The following is a 20,887-nucleotide window of genomic DNA, read 5'->3' as shown; positions in this document are numbered from 1 at the left end:
AAACACTGCAGCACAGACGAACTTCGAAAAACAGAGGAGAACCACCTATACAATGTATTCAAGGAGAACAGATACTCAAAAGATACAGTCTGCAGATTCCTCAAGAACAAACCACGACAAGCAGACCAAACACAGCCAGAAGCCCTAACCACCTTACCATACACCAAAGAAGTTTCAGAAATGACAGCCAGACTACTAAGACCCCTCGGAATCCTAGTAGCACACAAACCCACCAACACTCTCAAACAAAAACTAACAAGCTTAAAAGACCCAGTACAACCCATGGACAAAACCAACGTCATCTACAAAATTCCATGCAAGGACTGCCACAAACACTACGTAGGACAAACAGGAAGAAAGCTAGCCACCAGGATACACGAACACCAGCTAGCCACAAAAAGACACAACCCTCTCTCCTTCGTAGCCCTACACACGGATGAAAAAAACCACCATTCCGACTGGGACAACACATCTATCCTGGGACAGGCTTAGCAAAGACATGCCAGAGAATTCCTAGAGGCCTGGCACTCCAACCACAACGCCATAAACAAACACATAGATCTAGGTGCCATCTATCAACCCCTCAGAAAACGAACAGGAAATGACATCACCACAAACCCCAGGAACCCTATCCAGGAGAAAGATATAAATAGAAAGCAGGAGACAACAGCTTCGCTTCACTTGGAGGTCACCACTGATGATGTTACCTAGCCAGGTAATGAAACTACTGGATATCAAACCTAAGCTCAGCGAGCAAACCTACACCCTAGATCGTAATGATTTGAGATTAAGTTGAAATTACGTGGGCACGAAAAATTGCTCAGTGTGGCACAATGAGGTTATCTTAATGAGAAATTTTACATGGTTATATACATAAATGTGTGATAGACAACACAGATTTAAATGAAGGATAGGAAGGTATAGCAAAGTTAGATGAAATAAAGAGAAGTAGGTGCCAGATTGTACAGGGACAGACTGCGATATGATTTCTTGATATTAATGTGGTCCTACACAACATCCTCAGTGTTAATTGTTCTTGTGTATAATACTCAAATAGAATTTCCTTGTTCACAGGGCCTTTCCCGGTCAGACTGATTGGTGGAAACATGTGCTCAGGGAGAGTGGAGGTCCTTCATGAGTCCACCTGGGGGACGATCTGTAATGATGGCTGGAATCTCATCAATGGAGACATCGTCTGCAGACAGCTGGACTGTGGGAAGGCCGAGTCAGTAACTGGGGTTTATCATGGACAGGGGGCTGGTGAGATGTTGTTGAGTGGCGTGCAATGCAGTGGGACAGAATCTGCTCTCGATCGGTGCCTCGCAAACCCCTTCAGGAGCAGTAACTGTTCGCACACCCAGGAAGCTGCTGTCAGCTGCTCAGGTAAGACTGATCTCTTTGGCAAATGCCTCATGTTTTGTTATCTGCCCAAGGAAGAGTCTGCCCACCAGGGTCCGTCAACTTGCACTCTTGTTTAGTTGCTTGGATATAGTACAAGGAGTGGTTCTGATGAAGGGCTTTTGCCCGAAACGTCGATTTTCCTGCTCCTTGGATGCTGCCTGACTGGCTGTGCTTTTCCAGCACCACTCTAATCTAGACTCTGATTTCCAGCATCTGCAGTCCTCACTTTTGCCGCGATGGTGAGTCTGCCCATCATACCTGTGAAAGGGCTGTTCAGTCAATCTCACTTCCAGTGCGACTTTTTAAAATAATTTCCAAGAATTTATCAAAATCCCCTTTTGAATATTACTGTTGAATATGCTATCTTTGCATTTTAAGGCAACATGTTCAAAATCCCAACTAATCATTACGAAAAGACACATTTCCTTATTTGCCCCTCTGATACTTTTGCCAATAATTTTAAATCTGTGAACTCTTCTTATTGAACCTGCAACCACTGGAAGATGTTTTCCTTATTTACTCTGTCAAAGCCTACTTCATCTACTGAAATTTCCTTTCCACTCTGCAAATGTTAAAGTGTGTGGGATCATGTTCAAATAATGACTGAAGTCTGTGAGTAGTGAAAATAGCCTCCTTTATTCAGCAACAAGTAGCACAAGTTCAAGGTGGCAGTAGAATCCCAATATATAGATCATACAAGAGCCCCTTTGAACACAGTTCTTACATAGATTAAATTTCCATTACTATGGTATTACATTTTTTTTATCTACACCACAAAGGTTTGAGGGGCTTCTGTCCAGGGAGACAGGAGATGCGTTAAAACATGTGCTAAGTGCTGGCTGTTACTCTGATGGGATAAAGAGTGCCTTTCCCATCTGCTTGCATAATTAAGACCATAAGACAAAAGAGAGGAAGTAAGGCCATTTGGCCCATTGAGTCCACTCCGCCATTAAATCGTGGCTGATAGACATTTCAACGCCACTGACCTGCTCTCTCCCCACAGCCCTTATATCCCTGCGAGATCAAGAATTTATCTATCTCTGCCTTGAAGACATTTAATGTCCCGGCCTCCACTGCGCTCCGTGGCAATGAATTCCACAGGCCCACCAGTCTCTGGCTGAAGAAATGTCTCCTCATTTCCGTTCTAAATTGACACCCTCTAATTCTAAGGCTGTGCCCACGGGTCCTAGTCTACCCACCTAACGGAAACAAATTCCCAGCGTCCACCCTTTCTAAGCCATGCATTATCTTGAAAGTTTCTATTAGAAATCTTCTAAACTCCAATGAATACAATCCCAGGATTCTCAGCTGTTCATCATATGTTAGGCCTATCATTCCACGGATCATCTATGTGAATCTCTGCTGGATACGCTCCAGTGCCAGTATGTCCTTCCTGAGGTATAGGGGCCCAAAATTGGACACAGTATTCTAAATGAGGCCTAACTAAAGCTTTAGAAAGTCTCAGAAGCACATCGCTGCTTTTATATTCCAACCCTCTTGAGATAAATGACAACATTGCATTTGTTTTCTTAATCACGGCCTCAATCTGCAAATAAACCTTTAGTGAATCCTGGACTAGCAATCCCAGATCCCTTTGTACTTGGCTTTATGAATTTTCTCACCATTTAGAAATATTCATAGAGTTATAGAGATGTACAGCGCAGAAACAGACCCTTCAGTCCAACTTGTCCATGCCGACCAGATATCCCAACCCAATTTAGTCCCACCTGCCAGCACCTGGTCCATATCCCTCCAAACCCTTCCCATTCATATACCCATCCAGATACCTTTTAAATGTTGAAATTGTACCAGCCTCCACCATTTCCTCTGGCAGCTCATTCCATACACATACCAACCTCTGCGTGAAAAAGTTGCCCCTTAGGTGTCTTTTATATCTTTCCCTTCTCACCCGAAACCTATGCCCTCTAGTTTTGGATTCCCCGACTCCAGGGAAAATAGTTTGTCTATTTATCCTATCTATGCCCCTCATGATTTTATAAATTTCTATAAGGTCATCCTATAGCTCAAATCCACCTACCCTGGCAACATCCTTGTAAATGTTTTTGATCCCTTTCAAGTTCCACAACATCTTTCCGATAGGAAGGAGACCAGAACTGCACGCAATATTCCAACAGTGGCCTAACCAATGTCCTGTATAGCTGCACCATGACCTCACAACCCCTGTATTCAATACTCCTACCAATAAAGGAAAGCATACTAAACGCCTTCTTCACTATCCTATCTAGCTGCGACTTCACTTTCGAGGAGCTATGAACCTGCACTCCAAGGTCTTTTTGTCCAGCAACACTCCCTAGGACCTTACCATTAAGTGTAAAAGTCCTGCTAAGATTTGCTTTCCCAAAATGCAGCACCTCGCATTTATCTGAATTAAACTCTATCTGCCACTTCTTAGCCCATTGGCCCATCTGATCACCATCATGTATTCTTCTTTCTGAAGTACAAGACCTCGCATTTGCTCATGTTGAATTTCATCAGCCATTTCCTGGACCACTCTCCTAAACTGTCTAAATCCTTCTGCAGCCTCTCCACCTCTTCAGTACTACCTGCCTGCCTGCCTAACTTCGTATCATTAGCGAACTTCACGGGAATGCCCCCAGTCCCTTCATCCAGATCATTAATATATAAAGTGAACAGCTGCAGCCCCAACACTGAACCCTGTGGGACACCGCTTGTCACTGGCTGACATTCCGAAAAAGAACCTTTTATATTAACTCTCTGCCTTCTGTCAAACAGCCAATCTTCAATCCATGCCAGTAGCTCACATCAACCACCATGGCCCACACCTTACACAGCAGCCTCCCATGAGGCACCTTATCAAAGGCCTTTTGAAAATCTAGATAGATAACATCCACTGGGTTTCCCTGGTTTAACCTACTTGTTACCTCTTCAAAGAATTCTAATTATTTTGTCAAGTATGACCTCCCCTTACTAAATCCATGCTGACTTGTTCTAATCCACCCTGCACTTCCAAGAATTTAGAAATTTTGGAGCCAGGAAATTTATCAATATTTAGACTGTTTAGCTTTTCTCGCACTTTCTCTTTTGTAATGGCTACCATACTCAATTCTGCCTGCTGACTGTTCTTAATTGTTTGGATATTACTCATGTTTTCCACTGTGAAGACTGATGCAAAGTACTTAATAAGTTCTTTAGCTATTTCCTTATCTCCCAGCACAAGCCTTCCTGCATCAATTTGGAGCGGCCCAATTTCTATTTTTGCCTCTCGTTTGTTTCTTATATATTGAAAGAAACTTTTACTATCATTTCTAATATTACTGGCTAGCTTACCTTCATATTTGATCCTCTCCTTCCTTATTTCTTTCTTTGTTATCCTCTGTTTATGTAGTCTTCCCAATCTTCTGATTTCCCGTGCTGTTGGCCACTTTATAGGCTCTCTCTTTTTCTTTGATACATTTCCTGACTTCTTTTGTCAGCCATGGCTGTCTATTCCCACCACCGCCCCTCCCCTGGCGAGAATCTTTCTTTTCTTTGCATTAAACCTCTGTACTGTGTCCTCAATTACACCCAGAAACTCCGACCATTGTTGCTCTACTGTCTTCCTCACTAGGCTGTGCTTCCAGTCAATGTTCGTCAGTTCCTCTCTCATGCCCCTGTAATTACCTTTGTTTAACTGTAAAACCATTACATCCAATTTTGCCTTCTCTCTTTCAAATTGCAGACTGAACTCTACCATATTATGATCGCTGCTTCCTAAGTGTTCCCTTACTTTAAGATCTTTTATAAAGTCTGGTTCATTACATAGCACTATGTCCAGAATAACCTGCTCCCTTGTGGGCTCCATCATAAGCTGTTCCAAAAAGCCATCCTGTAAACATTCCATTAATTCCCTTTCTTTGGATCTACTGGCAACATTATTCGCCCAGTCCATTTGCATATTGAAGTCCCCCATGATCACTGTGACCTTCCCTTTCTGACATGCCCCATCTATTTCCTGATACATCTTGCACCCCTGATCCTGGCCACTACTAGGAGGTGTGTACATAACTCCCATTACGGTTTTTTTGCCTTTGTGTTTCCTCAACGCCACCCACATAGACTCCAAATCATCTGACCCTATGTCATTCAGTGCTATAGATTTAATTTTGTTCTTAACTAACAAGGCAACCCCACCCCCTCTGCCAACCTCCCTGTCTTTTCGATAAGTTATAAGTCCATGGATGTTTAACTGCCAGTCCTGAATCCACTGCAACCACATCTCTGTGATGCATTCCACATCATAATCATTTACGATGATTTGTGCTGTTAATTCATCTACTTTGTTACGAATACCACGGGCATTCAGGTAAAGCGCCTTAATGCTAATTTTCTTATCCTCATGATTTCCAACATCTCGAGTAATATGGCCTCAGTTCTCCTTCCTTTTTGCTTCATTCCTAGCCTGTCTTGAACTTAAACCTGCACACATGCTAACCTGCTGCTTATCTTTCTACTTGACTCCATACTTCCTGTCGCTTTCCCTTTCCCTCCCCCTGACTCACAAGTTTAAAGTTCTGGTGACCACTCTATTTATCCTTTTCACCAGAACACTGGTTCCAGATAATTAAGAGGCGCTAGTCCTTTTGTCTTTTAAGTTAGTAAATGTTAGCAAAAAATACTAGGCCTATATGCTCTAAAGAAGTTAGAAATTATATCTGTATTTAATAAAAGATTGAAGACTATTAAACTGATTATTGGAATTGGGTTGTGACTTTTTTTACTATTTTCTGTTTTCATTCATTCATGCAATTTCACTTAAGCATTGTTTTGACAGCTAGTTTCTTAAGGGGATAATGGCCCAGTTAAAAAGTATTTAACAAGTACATAGTAATTGGGGAAACTGTTTGATGTTCTGTAACTATTCCGGTCTGGGAGACAGTTGGTAAGGGCTCATTAATATCATAATGTTTCATGGAGACATGATGGCAGGGATGGTATTGTTCTGTACGCTATGCTTATTCAGAGGTAGCTAATAAGGTGTGAAAATGCAGTAATGAGTTTGAAAGGGTTGTTTTTTATTAGCAGAGGTTGTTTTAAATTTGGTCTGTCTCATGATAGTAAAATATACTACAGAACCACGGTTTTATGAATGAATGCATGAATAGTAGGGAGTTATGAATGAATGAAACAGGAATGTGGTGTTTGTTTGTGAGTGGGTTAGTACAGGAGTTATGAATAAATAGACATAAAACGCTTGTGAGTGGGAAATATAAAACACTTGTAAGTGGGTTAGTGAAGGGACCTAAAGTACAATATCTCACAAATGCGATGGTCAGAATTAGGCATAATATTCTTCGCAGTGTCGAACAAGTGATTGCAACTGCATTTTGCTCAAAGGATGAAAGAAATGTCAGTTATTTCAATGTTTGAAGGAGAAACATAGAAAAAAAAGTTAAAAATCACACAACACCAGGTTGTAGTCCAACAGGTTTAATTGGAAGCACACTAGCTTTCGGAGCGACGCTCCTTCGTCAGGTGATTGTGGAGTCCTCCACAATCACCTGATGAAGGAGCGTCGCTCCAGAAGCTAGTGTGCTTCCAATTAAACCTGTTGGACTACAACCTGGTGTTGTGTGATTTTTAACTTTGTACACTCCAGTCCAACACCGGCATCTCCAAATCAGAAAAAATAGGTGTAGGTGTAGGCCTTCCGGCCCTTCAAGCCAGTATTACCATACAAACTGATCATGGCTGATAATGCAATTCACTATACCAATCCCTGTACCACTTGATCCTTTTAACCACAAGGGCCATGTCCAGCTCCCTCTTGAATATATTTAACAAACTGGCCCCAACAGCTTCCTGTGGGAGAGAATTCCACAGGTCCACTACTCCCTGAGTGAAGGAATTCTTCCTCATCTCAATCCTTTTATTCTTAAACTGTGACCTCTAGTTCCGGACTTTCCCAACATTGATAGATTCTCCCCACTTCTAGCTTGTCCAGCCCATCAGGATTTTAAATGGTTCTATGAGGTCACCCCTCATTCTTCTAAATTCCAGTGAGTACAAGCACAGTCGATCCAGTCTTTCTTCATATATCAGTCCTGTTGGTCTGGGCTGGTCTGGTCTGGTGAACCTTCGCTGGATCAAAACTCAAGGCGTGGCCTCACCAAGGCCCTGTTTGACTGCAGCAAGACATCCCTACTCCTATATTCAAATTCTCTCGCTTTGAAGGCCAGCATATCATTGGCTCTCCCCACTGCCTGCTGCACCTGCATGTCAACCTTCAGTGGTTGTTCCACCATGACACTCAGGTCTCGTTGCACCTCACCTTTTGCTAAACTGCCACCAATCACATAATAATCTGCCTTCCTGTTTTTGTGACCAAAGTGGATAACCTCACATTTATCCTCGTTATATTGCATTTGCCAAGTATTTAGGGGATAGTGAGGACTGTAGATACTGGAGAGTCAGGGTCGATTAAGTTTGGTGCTAGGAAAAGCACAGCAGATCAGACAGCATCTGAGAAGCAGGAGAGTTGATATTTCAGGCAGGACCATTCATCAGAACATTGACTCTTTTGCTCCTCAAATGCTGCCTGACCTGTGTTTGTCCCAGTGCCACATATTGCCAAGTATTTGCCCAATCAGCCAGCCTGTCCAAGTCATCCTGCAGCCTGTTAGCATCCTCCTCACAGCACATACTGCCACACAGCTTAGTGATGTCTGCAGATTTGGAGATGTTGCATTCAATTTCTTGTCCAAACTGTTAATGCACATTGTGTACAGCTGGGGTCTCAGCACTAAACCCTGTGGCATCCCCCTTGTCACTGCCTGCCGCTCTGAAAAGGACACATTTATTCCAACTTTTTGTTTCCTGTATGCCAACCTGTTCTCTATTCATGTTAATACATTAGCTCCGATACCATGAGCTTTAAGTTTGCTTACCAATCTCTTATGGAAACATGTCAAAAACCTTTTGAAAGTCCAGATGCATAACATCTATTGATTCACCCTTGTCCATTCTACTGGTCACACCCTCAAAAAATTCCATAAGATTTGTCAGGCATGATTTCCCTTTAGTCAATTGATGTCGACTTGGACCGATTCTGCCGCTGCTTTCCAAATGCTGAGTTATTATATCCTTAATAATTGAGTCCAGCATTTTCCCCACATCCAGTTTCAGGCTAACTGACCTTGAATTCCCATTTTCATCTCCTGCCCTTAAAAAATGGGGTTACCTTAGCTACCCTCATCCAGAGTCTATAGAATTTTGGAAAATGATCCCCTATGCATTCACTATTTTTATGGCCACTTTCTTGACCCTCTTAACCCCTAGCATTTCCGGAAGGTTATTTAGGTCCTCCTTAACGAAGACACATCCAAAGTAATTGTTCAGCGGGTCTGCCATCTCTTTGTTGGCCATTCTGAATTCACCTGATTCTAACTATAAGGGACGTACATTTGTCTTCACTAGTCTTTTTCTCTTCACATACCAATAGAACGTTTTGCAGTCAGTTTTTATGTTTTCCGCAAGCTTATTCCATTTCATATTCTATTTTCCTCTTCCAAATTCAGCCCTTTTTCGTCCTCTGCTGGATTTTAAATTTCTCCCTCTCTTCAGGTTTGCTTTTTCTGGCCCAATCATATGCTTCCTCTTTGGCTTTAACTCTATCCCTGATTTTCCTTGTTATCCTTGGATAAGCACCCTTCCCTGTTTTACTGTTACACCAGAGAGGGATGTACAATTGTTGAAGTTCATCCATATGTTCTTTAAATATCTGTCATTACCTATCCACTGTGAAACCTTTAAGCATCCTTGGCCAGTTTATCTTAGCAAATGCATGCCTTGCACCATCAAAATTTGTTTTCCCTTGTTGTCAATGGATAAGCACCCTTCCCTGTTTTACTCTGTGCACATTATTCAGTCTAGGATGGTCTGCTCTCTAGTTGGCTGTTCGATGTTATTGGTCAAGGAAACCAATACTTCCCTCATGCTTTCCAGGAAACCCTCCTCCATTATATTGCTACAAGTGTGGTTGGCCCAATCATTGTACAGAATGAAGTCACCCATGACAACTGCCAGATCCTTACTGCATGCATCTCTAATTTCCAGTTTGATGCAATCCCCAATCTCACAACTACTGTTTGATGATCTGTACATAACTCCCACTGACATTTTTTTTCCCTTTGGTGTTCTGCAGCTCCACCCATACAGATTCCACAGCATCCAGGCTAATGTTGTCCCTTACCGTTGTGCTAATTTCACCTTAACCAACAAGTCCTTTACCTTTCCATCTATTTTTCCTGAAAATTGAATACCCCTGGATGTTGAGTTCTCATCCTTGGTCACCCTGGAGTCAGGTCTCCGTGATCTCAATTACATCATATCCACTAATAACTGTCTGTGCAGTTAATTCATCCACCTTATTAAAGAATATTCCTCACATTGAGACACAGAGCCTTCAGGCTTGTTTTGAGATTTTTTGCCCTTTTTGAATTATGATGTAATGTGGCCCTTTTTGATTTTTGTTTTTGGTTTCTCTGCCTTCACCGTTCACTTTTTCCCTGATTGCCTTTTGTTTCTGTCTCCACTTTACATCCCCCAACTTCCTGCATCAGTTCCCATCTCCTTGCCATATTAGTTTAAATCCTTCCCAAACAGCACCTGCAAACATTCCTCCCAGGATCCGGTTTGTACTGGTCCCACCTCCCCCAGACCTGGTTCCACTGTCCCAGGAATTCCCCTCTTGCACTATCCTTCAAGCCACATTTTCATCTTATCTATCTTGCCATTTCTACTCTGGCTGGCACGTGGCACTGGTAACAATCCAGGGATTACTACCTTTGAGGTCCTACTTTTGAGTTTAACTCCTAGCTCCCTAAATTCAGCATGTAGGACCTTATCCTTTTTTCTTAACCTGTCTTATTGGTATCTTTATGGACCGTGACAGCTGGCTGTTCACCTCCCCCCTCCAGAATGTCCTGCAGCCATTCCAAGATATTCTTGACCCTTGCATCAGGGAGGCAACATACCATCCTGGACACTCGTTTACAACGCGAAAATGCCTTGCTATTCCCCTTACAAGTGAATGCCCTATCACTGTAGTTCTGCCACTCTTTTTCCTATGCTCCTGTGCAACAGAGCCAGCCATGGTGCCATGAACCTGCTGCCATCTTTCCCTGGTGAGCCATTTCCCCCAGCAGTATCCAAAATGGTGCATCTGCTTTGGAGGGAGATGACCACAGGGGACCCCGACACTGCCTTCCCACTGTTCGTTTTTCTGACAGTCACCCATTCCTTATCTTGCTCGGTAATTTTTATCTGAAAATGTGTTGCTGGAAAAGCGCAGCAGGTCAGGCAGCATCCAAGGAACAGGAGAATCGACGTTTCGGGCATAAGCCCTTCTTCAGGAGATCTTCTGATCTCCAGCATCTACAGCCCTCACTTTCTCCAGTAATTTTTATCTGCAGAGTGACCAACTTACAGAGCCTGCTATCCATGATTCCTCAGCCTTGCAGACATTCCAAAGTAAATTAAGCCACAACTCAGAGCCATCAAGTGATCAGACAGGAACTGCAGCTAGACAAACTTCCTGCAAGTGACATCAGAGGGTCCTTGAATTCCCAAATCACTCAGGAATTACAGAGGAGGAAGTGCTAGATGTCTTGAAACGGTTAAAGTGGATGAATCCACAAGACCTGATCAGGTGTACCCGAGACCTCTGTGGGAAACTAGAGAAGTGATTGCTGGGCCTCTTGCTGAGATATTTGTATTATCGATAGTCACAGGTGAGGTGCCGGAAGACTGGAGGTTGGCAAACCTGGTGCCACTGTTTAAGAAGAGCGGTAAAGACAAGCCAAGGAGCTATAGACCAGTGAGCCTGACCTCAGTGGTGGGCAAATTGTTGAAGGGAATCGTAAGGGACGGGATGTACATGTATTTGGAAAGGCAAGGACTGATTCGGGATAGTCAACATGGCTTTGTGCATGGGAAATCATGTCTCACAAACTTGACTGAGTTTTTTGAAGAAATAACAAAGAAGCTGCTGTGGTTCTGTTCGCCAAGCTGGAAATTTTTGTTGCAAACGTTTCGTCCCCTGTCTAGGTGACATCCTCAGTGCTTGGGAGCCTCCTGTGAAGCGCTTCAGTGGTGTTTCCTCCGGCATTTATAGTGGCCTGTCCCTGCCGCTTCCGGTTGTCAGTTTCAGCTGTCCGCTGTAGTGGCCGGTATATTGGGTCCAGGTCGATGTGTTTGTTGATGAAGTTTGTGGATGAGTGCCATGCTTCTAGGAATTCCCTGGCTGTTCTTTGTTTGGCTTGCCCTATAATGGTAGTGTTGTCCCAGTCGAATTCAGGTTGCTTGTCGTCTGCATGTGTGGCTACTAGGGATAGCTGGTCGTGTCGTTTCGTGGCTAGTTGATGTTCGTGGATACGGATCGTTAGCTGTCTTCCTGTTTGTCCTATATAGTGTTTTGTGCAACAAGCACCCGAGCTACAAATCTTCTCACAAACTTTGAATAACAAAGAAGATTGATGAGGGCAGAGCAGTAGATGTGATCTATATGGACTTCAGTAAGGCATTCGGCAAAGTTCCCCATGGGAGACTGATTAGCAAGGTTAGATCTCATGGAATAAAGGGAGAACTAGCCATTTGAATACAGAACTGGCTCAAAAGTAGAAGACAGCGAGTGGTGGTGGAGGGTTGGTTTTCAGACTGGAGGTCTGTGACCAGTGAAGTGCCACAAGGATCAGTGCTGGGTCCCCTAATTTTGACACCAAAATTAGAGGTGTAGTGGACAGCGAAGAGGGTTACCTCGGGTTACAACAGGATCTGGGCCAGATGGGCCAATGGGCTGAGAAGTAGCAAATGAAGTTTAATTCAGATAAATGCGAGGTGCTGCATTTTGGGAAAACAAATCTTAGCAGGACTTATATACTTAATGGTAAGGTCCTAAGGAGTGTTGCTGAACAAAGAGACCTTGGACTGCAGGTTCATAGCTCCTTGAAAGTGGAGTCGCAGGTAGATAGGATAGTGAAGAAGGTGTTTGGTATGCTTTCCTTTATTGGTCAGAGTATTGAGTACAGGAGTTGGGAGGTCATGTTATGGCTGTACAGGACATTGGTTAGGCCACTCCTAACCAATGTCCTGTTGGAATATTGCGTGCAATTCTGGTCTCCTTCCTATCGGAAAGATGTTGTGAAACTTGAAAGGGTTCAGAATAGATTTACAAGGATGTTGCCAGGGTTGGAGGATTTGAGCTACAGGGAGAGGCTGAACAGGCTGGGGCTGTTTTCCCTGGAGCATCGGAGGCTGAGGGGTGACCTTCTAGAGGTTTACAAAATTATGAGGGGATGGATGGGATAAATAGACAAAGTCTTTTCCCTGGGATCGGTGAGTCCAGAACTAGAGGGCATAGGTTTAGGGTGAGAGGGGAAAGATATAAAAGAGACCTAAGTGGCAACCTTTTCATGCAGAGGGTGGTACGTGTATGGAATGAGCTGCCAGAGGAAGTGGTGGAGGCTGGTACCATTGCAACATTTAAGAGGCATTTGGATAGGTATATGAATAGGAAGGGTTTGGAGGGATATGGGCCGGGTGCTGGCAGATGGGACTAGATCGGGTTGGGATATCTGGTCGGCATGGACGGGTTGGACCGAAGGGTCTGTTTCCATGCTGTACATCTCTATTACTCTATGACTCTAAGAGTATGACACCGATCTAGCATCTCATGACATGACTTAACCCTTAACAACAACAGCAGCAAAGCCAAGAGAAAATAACAAAAAAGTGAAACTACTTACCATTTACCTGATGGTTGCAACTTCACAGTTTAATTTCCTTCTACTTGTCCTTTGCCCTCGTGCCTTCAGCAGTTGCAATAGTTCACTACTCCTCTGACTGCCATATCTCGCTGCTGATCAACCTCCTCACTGAGATCTGGTATTCACTTAAGCCTTCACTTAAACCTCCAGCAGCAGTTCAACCACAAAGCAACCTTTCTCAAAGTGGCCACTCGCGTGGAGCTTGCCTCCCCTTTATTCACTCCTCGGTGGTCTCTGGTGTTATAGACCAGACCAGACCCTTTTGCTTATTTTAAAGGTAGATGTGAAGTGCTGTATTCCAGATGCATTGCAACTGGTCACTGTTACGCAAAACACAATTTATTTAAACATTGCAGTTAAAATACAAACAAAAGAAAGAAGAATTTAGAATAACTTAACTATTGGAAAACTTAACCAAATACAATTTGTTCTGACAAAACATGATAGTTCGGTTCCCATGCAATCCCACGTTATAAAAAAATCACGTAAAAGCAGCATCATTTAAGCCAATGGGACTAGAATCGCATTGTAGCCAATACAGGGAAGGAAGGTTCACATTCTACAAATAATGGTCTAAATTCTTCAATCGCATTGTAGCCAATTCGCTTTGAGAAAACATGCATTATAGCAGGACCAACTGGAGTAGATACAGTACCTTTACTAATTAACTGTTCCAATATAGTAATATCCTAGAAACACACCCCTTGGCAAAAAGGCAGATTCAGACACAGATTCTCACTACAATTCTTCAATCCAGGAGGGAAGAACATCAAGAGAAGATTCAGAGAAAATAGCAGCAAAGAGACATTGACTGAAGCTCCAATTCTTTTGAGACCCCAAAGGCTTCTGATGCTACTGAAAAATAAAACCCAGAAATCCGGATCTGTGAGAGCCAGCCTCAACCATTCAGACTGTTTAAAAAAGGCCCAAGGCCTCACAAGTTGTTTGCACAAGTTGTCTTCAGTATCCAGTTCAATACCTCTACCTTACAACCTGTCTTCAAAAAAAAACAGGAATCGTCACACTTCCCAGAATCTTCCTCAGTTGTTTCTCAGCAGCACCCTCTGTTGCCGATAGGTGAGATGAAAAGAACCAGTTTTCTCTGGTGGTGCAAGTCCAAACAATCGAGTGTGTTAAGTTAGAGCTAGGCTGTTCATAGGTCATGTCAGGAAGCACTACCTTACACAAAGCAAAGGATTCTGTTCAACCTTTCAAGACAGAGACTGACGATTTGTATTAGCGAGGAATAAGAAATGATATGGAGCAAAAGCATATAATTTGGTATTGAGTTACAAATCAATGTTTACCTAATTGAATGGCAGAAATTGTCATGTTTCTGAATGGCCTTCTCACGTTCTCATGTTGCTTCTGTTGATAAACTCACAGATTAATTGTGTTCCTGCTTCTATTCCAGGTCCAGTCCCTGTACAATTAGTGAATGGGATCAGTATGTGCTCTGGAAGAGTTGAGGTCTATCATGACTCTGACTGGGGGACTGTCTGTGCTAATGGCTGGGACACAAATGCAATGAATGTGGTCTGCAGAATGTTGAATTGTGGGAGAGCCTTGTCAGGAGGTGACTACGGAAACGGGAGCGGGAAGATTTGGTTGGATAATGTGACATGTCTTGGAACAGAGTCTGCCCTCAGTCAGTGCTCTGCCAATCCATGGGGGGTGAATACTTGCATTAACAGGAAGGATGCTGGAGTGACCTGTTCAGGTGAGTATGGTGACCTTCTTTGGTGAGAAAATTTAATTTTCTATTGTATGTATTTGTTCTCAAATTGTCCTAGGACATTAGAATGTACATTTTCAGTATTACTAGTCCAAACCTGTGCATTTGCTTATGTTGATATTGGAAGGGATGCAGGAAAAATGACCCAGTAAGGCTCTGGGGTGTAAAAGAGTTAAATAATCTGACAGGGTACAGGGACTAAATTTGTAATTCCTCAAGTATAGGAGATCAGAGAGTGATCTGATCAAGTTGTCAAAGAGGCTAAAAGATTTTAGTCGTGTAGAAAAGAGAAACCATTTTTTTCAGTTTGAAGCCAGTGCAGAATTTATGCAAGAAGGGGCTTTAATACAGAGCAGCCATGAATGACCTCTGGATCCTGCATTCTTTTATGTTCTTTATGCTTGGTAGTACAGGGTGGAACCTAACCATCTTAAATCTCCAGTTGATAACTCCAGTGAAAATCCATAGACTCAGCGAGGTCTACAGCACAGAGAGAGGGTTTTCAGCATTAAATAACGACCACCTAATTACTATAATCACATTGTCCAAAACTTAGCCCATAGCCTTGTATGCCTTGGCACCAGAAGTGGACATTGAAATGTTCCTTAAAGGGCAGCACAGTGGCTTAACGGTTAGCACTGCTACCTCACAGCACAAGGACCTGGGTTTGGTTACACCATCAAGCAACTGTCCGTGTGGAGCTTACATATTCTCCCCATGTCTGCATGGGTTTCCTCCTGGTGCTCCGGTTTCCTTCCAAAGATGTGCAGGTTAGATGGATTGCCCATGCAAAATTGCCCATAGTTTCCAGGGTGGTGCAGGCTAGGTGGATTAGCCATCAGAATGCAGGATTACAGGGACGGGGTAGGTCTGGGTGGGATGACCTTCAGAGGGTCAGTAGAGACTTGATGGCCCAAATGACCTGCATCTATGTTGTAGGGATTCTGCCTCCATCACCCTTACAAGCAGTAATCTTCAGGTTCCCATCACCATGTCGGTTAAAACATTTTTCCTCACATTCTCTGTAAACCTCTTGCCTCTTAGTTTAAATCAATGTCGAATGATCATTGATGCTCCTTGCTGTCCATTACATCTATGCCCCTCTTAATTTTATGCATCTCAATCACGTCCCTCACTCCAATTTCTTCTGCTCCAAGGAAAGCAACCACATTCTGTCCAATCTCTGCATAAGTATACTCTCCCACCCAGGCAATGATCTGATAAATCTTCTCTGCACCACCTCCATTACAATCAATCCCACCAATAATGTGGATTCCAGAATTTGGCCTCACCAACATTTTATATGTTCCAGCATAACCTCCCTGCTCTTAAACTCTGTGCCTTAGCTAATACTGGAAAGTATCCACGTGACTTCTTAACCACTTTATCTACCTGCCCTGATGCCTTAAGAGATCAGTGGCTATGAACGCTAAGATCCCTCTGATCCTTGGTGCTACTCAGGATTCAATGTTTATTTTATATTCAATTACCTTAATTGTCATGTCTAACTGCATCACCTCACATTTAACCAGATTACCTCAAATCAGTTTCCATCACTGTTGCAGGTCCGGTGCCCTTACGTTTGGTGAATGGTACTAACATGTGTTCTGGAAGAGTTGAGGTCTATCGTAACTCCGTCTGGGGAACCATTTGTGACAATGGATGGGACATAAATGCATCGGAGGTAGTCTGCAGAGCGTTGAACTGTGGGACAGCCTTGTCGGCACAGACTGGAGCCTACTTTGGAGCGGGGAGTGAGAACATCTGGGTTTCAGGAGTGAAATGTCTTGGGACAGAACCTTCCCTCGATCAGTGCTCTGTTACTTCCTTGAAGAACTGCACACACAGCCAAGATGCTGGGGTGATCTGTTCAGGTGAGTGGGGCTGGCATGAAAAACACCTTATTGCCAGTTTATAACAATGTTCTGACCAGGTGAGCGACTGTTATTGACGTGAAGGCTCACGCAATATCTCAGTGGATCCATCTATCATACTGAGTGGTACCAAGATCCTCACAAAGGACAAGAAAGACATGGTTTCTGCTATCTTTGCTGGACCTTTGGGAGGGAGTCCACGCAATTCAGGGCTCATGCTTCATTATCACCTTGGACAGCATTACCCTGGGATATGAGCTGGAATCATGGCGAAAACTGCTGATATAGGAGAGATTAGGGAAGTAGGATAGGTCTGGATATGCGTGGGAGTTTGATACCTGTGATAAAATATGCAGACAACAACTTCCCAGAAAATCTATGACTAGTTTAACTGTCTTACCTGTTCTACTCAGGTCCAGTACCTGTCCGGCTGGTGAATGGTACCAACATGTGTTCCGGGAGAATTGAGGTCTATCGTAACTCCATCTGGGGAACTGTTTGTGACAACAGCTGGGATAAAAAAGCAGCGAGTGTGGTCTGCAGAGTGTTGAACTGTGGGACAGCCCTGTCAGCACCGAAAGGAGCCTACTATGGATATGGGTCTGGACACATTTGGTTGGATGATGTGAAGTGTAATGGGACAGAGTCTGCCCTCGATCAATGTTCTGCTAACCCACAAGTGGGGAATAACTGCACACACAGTCAGGATGCTGGAGTTACGTGTTCAGGTGAGTGAGAGATACTTGTTTCACATGAATATTTTAGATCTGTATCTTTTATGCATAGATTCTCAAACTGCCGTAGTGGAACAGAAACTTATTTTTGCATTACTGGCCGACGTTTGAAGCAGTGTATTAGCAAATTAAATAACGAGGCATGTAGTTAGAGTTTTAAACTATATCACATGAGGATCAAGTGAGGGGAAAAATTGAAGAAAAAGGATAAGGTATTGGTGCACACAATCAAAGGAATGAAGTTGCAAATAAGTCCAGAACAGGGAAGATTGGCTCAAAGACAAAACTAAATAGTCTTTATCTGGATGCATGCAGCATTTGAAACAAGTTTTACAAATTAATATCAGAAATGGGTATAATATGGTGCAAAGATTATAAAAGGTGGTTGCAAGATGACCAATGCTGGAACTGATTATTGGATTGCAGGCAGAAAGAATATGGAGGAGGGGTAGCTCTGTTTGTTAAGCATGAGATCAGTAAAATATTGAGAAAGTATATTAGATGAGGCGATCAAGTTTTAGAATCAGTTTGGATAGAGATAAGATTAGATTAGATTACTTACAGCGTGGAAACAGGCCCTTCGGCCCAACAAGTCCACAACGACCTGCCGAAGCGCAACCCACCCATTACCCTACATTTACCCCTTTACCTAACACTACGGGCAATTTAGCATGGCCAATTCACCTGACCTGCACATCTTTGTAGTGTGGGAGGAAACCGGAGCAGCCGGAGGAAACCCGCGCAGACACGGGGAGAATGTGCAAACTCCACACAGTCAGTCACCTGAGTCCGGAATTGAACCCGGGTCTCTGAGGCAGCAGTGCTAACCACTGTGCCACCGTGCCGCCCACTAATAAATGGGAAGGTACATAAATAACCAATGGGAGTTATCAATTCCCCAACAGCAGTTATATTGCAGGACAGAGTATACAACAAGAAATAATATCAGCCTGGAAGCAAGGTACTGCCATAATTGTGGGCCATTTTAATCTTTGCATATGGGAGAGATTTTTCAAATAATGTCTTGTGAAACCATCCAGGGAAGAAGCAGTTTGGAATCTGGTAACTTGTAGAGTCATAGAGGTGGACAGCACGGAAACAGACCCTTCAGTCTATCTTGTCCACGCCAACCAGATATTCTAACCTAACCTAACCATTTGCCAGCATTGGCCCATATCCCTCTAAACACTTCCTGTTCATATACCCATCCAGATGCCTTTTAAATTTTGTAATTTTACCAGCCTCCACCCCTTCCTCTGGCAGCTCATTCCATATACACACCACCCTCTGTGTGAAAGATTTGCCCCTTAGGGTCCCTTTTATATCTTTCCCCTCTCACCCTAAACCTATGCCCTCCAGTTCTGGATTCTCCCACCCAGGAAAAAGATATTGTCTATTTACCCTATCCATGCCCCTCATGATTTTCTAAACCTCTATAAGGTCACCCCTCAGCCTCTGACACTCCAGGGAAAACAGCCTATTCAGCTGCCCCTATAGCTCAAATCCTCCAACCTTGGCAACATCCTTGTAAATCTTTTCTGAACCCTTTCAAGTTTCACAATATCCTTCCTGTAGGAAGGAGACCAGAATTGCACACAATATTCCAGAAGTGACCTAACCAATGTCCTGTACATCCGCAACATGACGTCCCAACTCCTGTACTCAATACTCAATGTAATGACAAGATCATTCATGATTTGATTGTAAAGGATCTTCGAGGAATTTCACATTCAATTTAAGGGAATTAAACTTAAGTAAAGGCAATCATAGTGAAGAGTTGAATTATTATAGAATTGGCTAAAGAATACTGAGAAACAAAATATAAGACATGACTTAAACAGTGACAGACATTTAAGGACATAATTTATAAATATTAAGAAAGATATATTCATTCAGAAAAATGGAATCAAAAATGATGCATTACTGATGACTAACCAACAAAGTAAAAACCTACAGCATTTCAAATATTCGTGATTGGCCTAGGGCTGGATGTTTGGATTGCAATATAAAGGGATGTGAAAGCATGCGTTCAATTCCCACATCAGCTGAGGTTACCATGACTAATTCTCATTCACAACTTCTCCTCTTCCCTGAGGCGTGGTGACCCTCAGGTTAAACCCCAAGCAGTCATCTGTCTCCAATGAGAGAGCAGCCCTCTGGTCTAGTAACACAATAGTGACTTTACCAGAAGATTGGACAAGTTTTGGAAACATAGAATGAATAAAAACCAGAGAGAAAGGTGATAATGAGAGTAAACTGGCAAGAAATATAAAAACTGACAACAAGCGTTTATCCAGGTTCATAAAACATAGTGGGTGGCACGGTGGCACAGTGGTTAGCACTGCTGCCTCACAGCGCCAGAGACCCGGGTTCAATTCCCGCCTCAGGCGACTGACTGTGTGGAGTTTGCACATTCTCCCCGTGTCTGCGTGGGTTTTCTCCGGGTGCTCCGGTTTCCTCCCACAATCCAAAAAATGTGCAGGTTAGGTGATTTGGCCATGCTAAATTGCCTGTAATGTTAGGTGAAGGGGTAAATGTAGGGGAATGGGTCTGGGTGGGTTACGCTTCAGCGGGTCAGTGTGGACTTGTTGGGCTGAAGGGCCTGTTTCCACACTGTAAGTAATCTAATCTAAACTGAAGCAGCAGCTAAAGAATATCAATATGCTTTTAGGGATAAGACTGGCAAATTAATAATGGGAAAGAAGTAACTATCAGGGACTTTGAACAAATATTTTGTATCTGACTGAATATCTGTGGAAGGTGTTAATAGCATTCCAATATTGGTGTAAAACTAGGGGCAGGGTCTCAAATGGGATGGTGTTAGCGTCTCTACCTTTAAATCAAAAGGCCTGAGGTCAAATCCCACCTGACCTAGAGATGTGTAGTAACATCTGTGAACAAGTTGATTAGAAAATATCTAAGATCATGGCAAAATAAAGGAAGGAATACAACAATCATCATCACTAGAAGAAAATGGAACCAGTCCAACAAATGGAACTAAAGGCTGACAAATCCCTTCGACATGGTGGCCTGCATCCTAGGATTTTATAGAAAGGTTGCAGTACAGAAGGTGGCCATTCAGCCAGTCACTCTGTGTCAACTATGTCAACACAGTTAGCCCCACTCCCTTCCTTTCACCCTATAATTCTAGATTTTGTCTTTAGAGACTTATCTAATTTTCTTTCAATAGCCAGAAGTGAATCATCACCCACAATCTCTCTGGAAGTGCATTCTAGTGACACACTACATAGAAAGGCTTTCCTTCATGTCACTTTTGGCTCTTTTGCCATTTTGCTTAAGTTGGTGTCTTTTCATTTCTCTTTTGCCAATGGGAACAGTTTCTCCATATCTACTGGTTCC

General features: G+C 43.1%; 1 protein-coding gene across 1 annotated transcript in view; it reads left to right on the top strand.

The window, feature by feature from the left end:
• Nucleotides 1–20,887, top strand: part of LOC122546924 (scavenger receptor cysteine-rich domain-containing protein DMBT1-like) — an 84,029-nt gene that overhangs the window by 14,631 nt on the left and 48,511 nt on the right. The window contains exons 8-11 of the mRNA XM_087980118.1: nucleotides 1,075–1,383; nucleotides 14,599–14,904; nucleotides 16,485–16,793; nucleotides 17,207–17,521. Coding sequence (XP_087836244.1) covers nucleotides 1,075–1,383; nucleotides 14,599–14,904; nucleotides 16,485–16,793; nucleotides 17,207–17,521 — 1,239 coding nt within the window. The remainder of the gene's footprint in view (nucleotides 1–1,074; nucleotides 1,384–14,598; nucleotides 14,905–16,484; nucleotides 16,794–17,206; nucleotides 17,522–20,887) is intronic.

The sequence above is a fragment of the Chiloscyllium plagiosum genome, unplaced genomic scaffold, assembly GCF_037043375.1.
Source record: "Chiloscyllium plagiosum isolate Xiang-an unplaced genomic scaffold, Cpla_swu_hap1 HiC_scaffold_36, whole genome shotgun sequence".
NCBI classification, from domain to species: domain Eukaryota; kingdom Metazoa; phylum Chordata; class Chondrichthyes; order Orectolobiformes; family Hemiscylliidae; genus Chiloscyllium; species Chiloscyllium plagiosum.
This window is presented reverse-complemented; position numbering and strand designations above follow the sequence as displayed.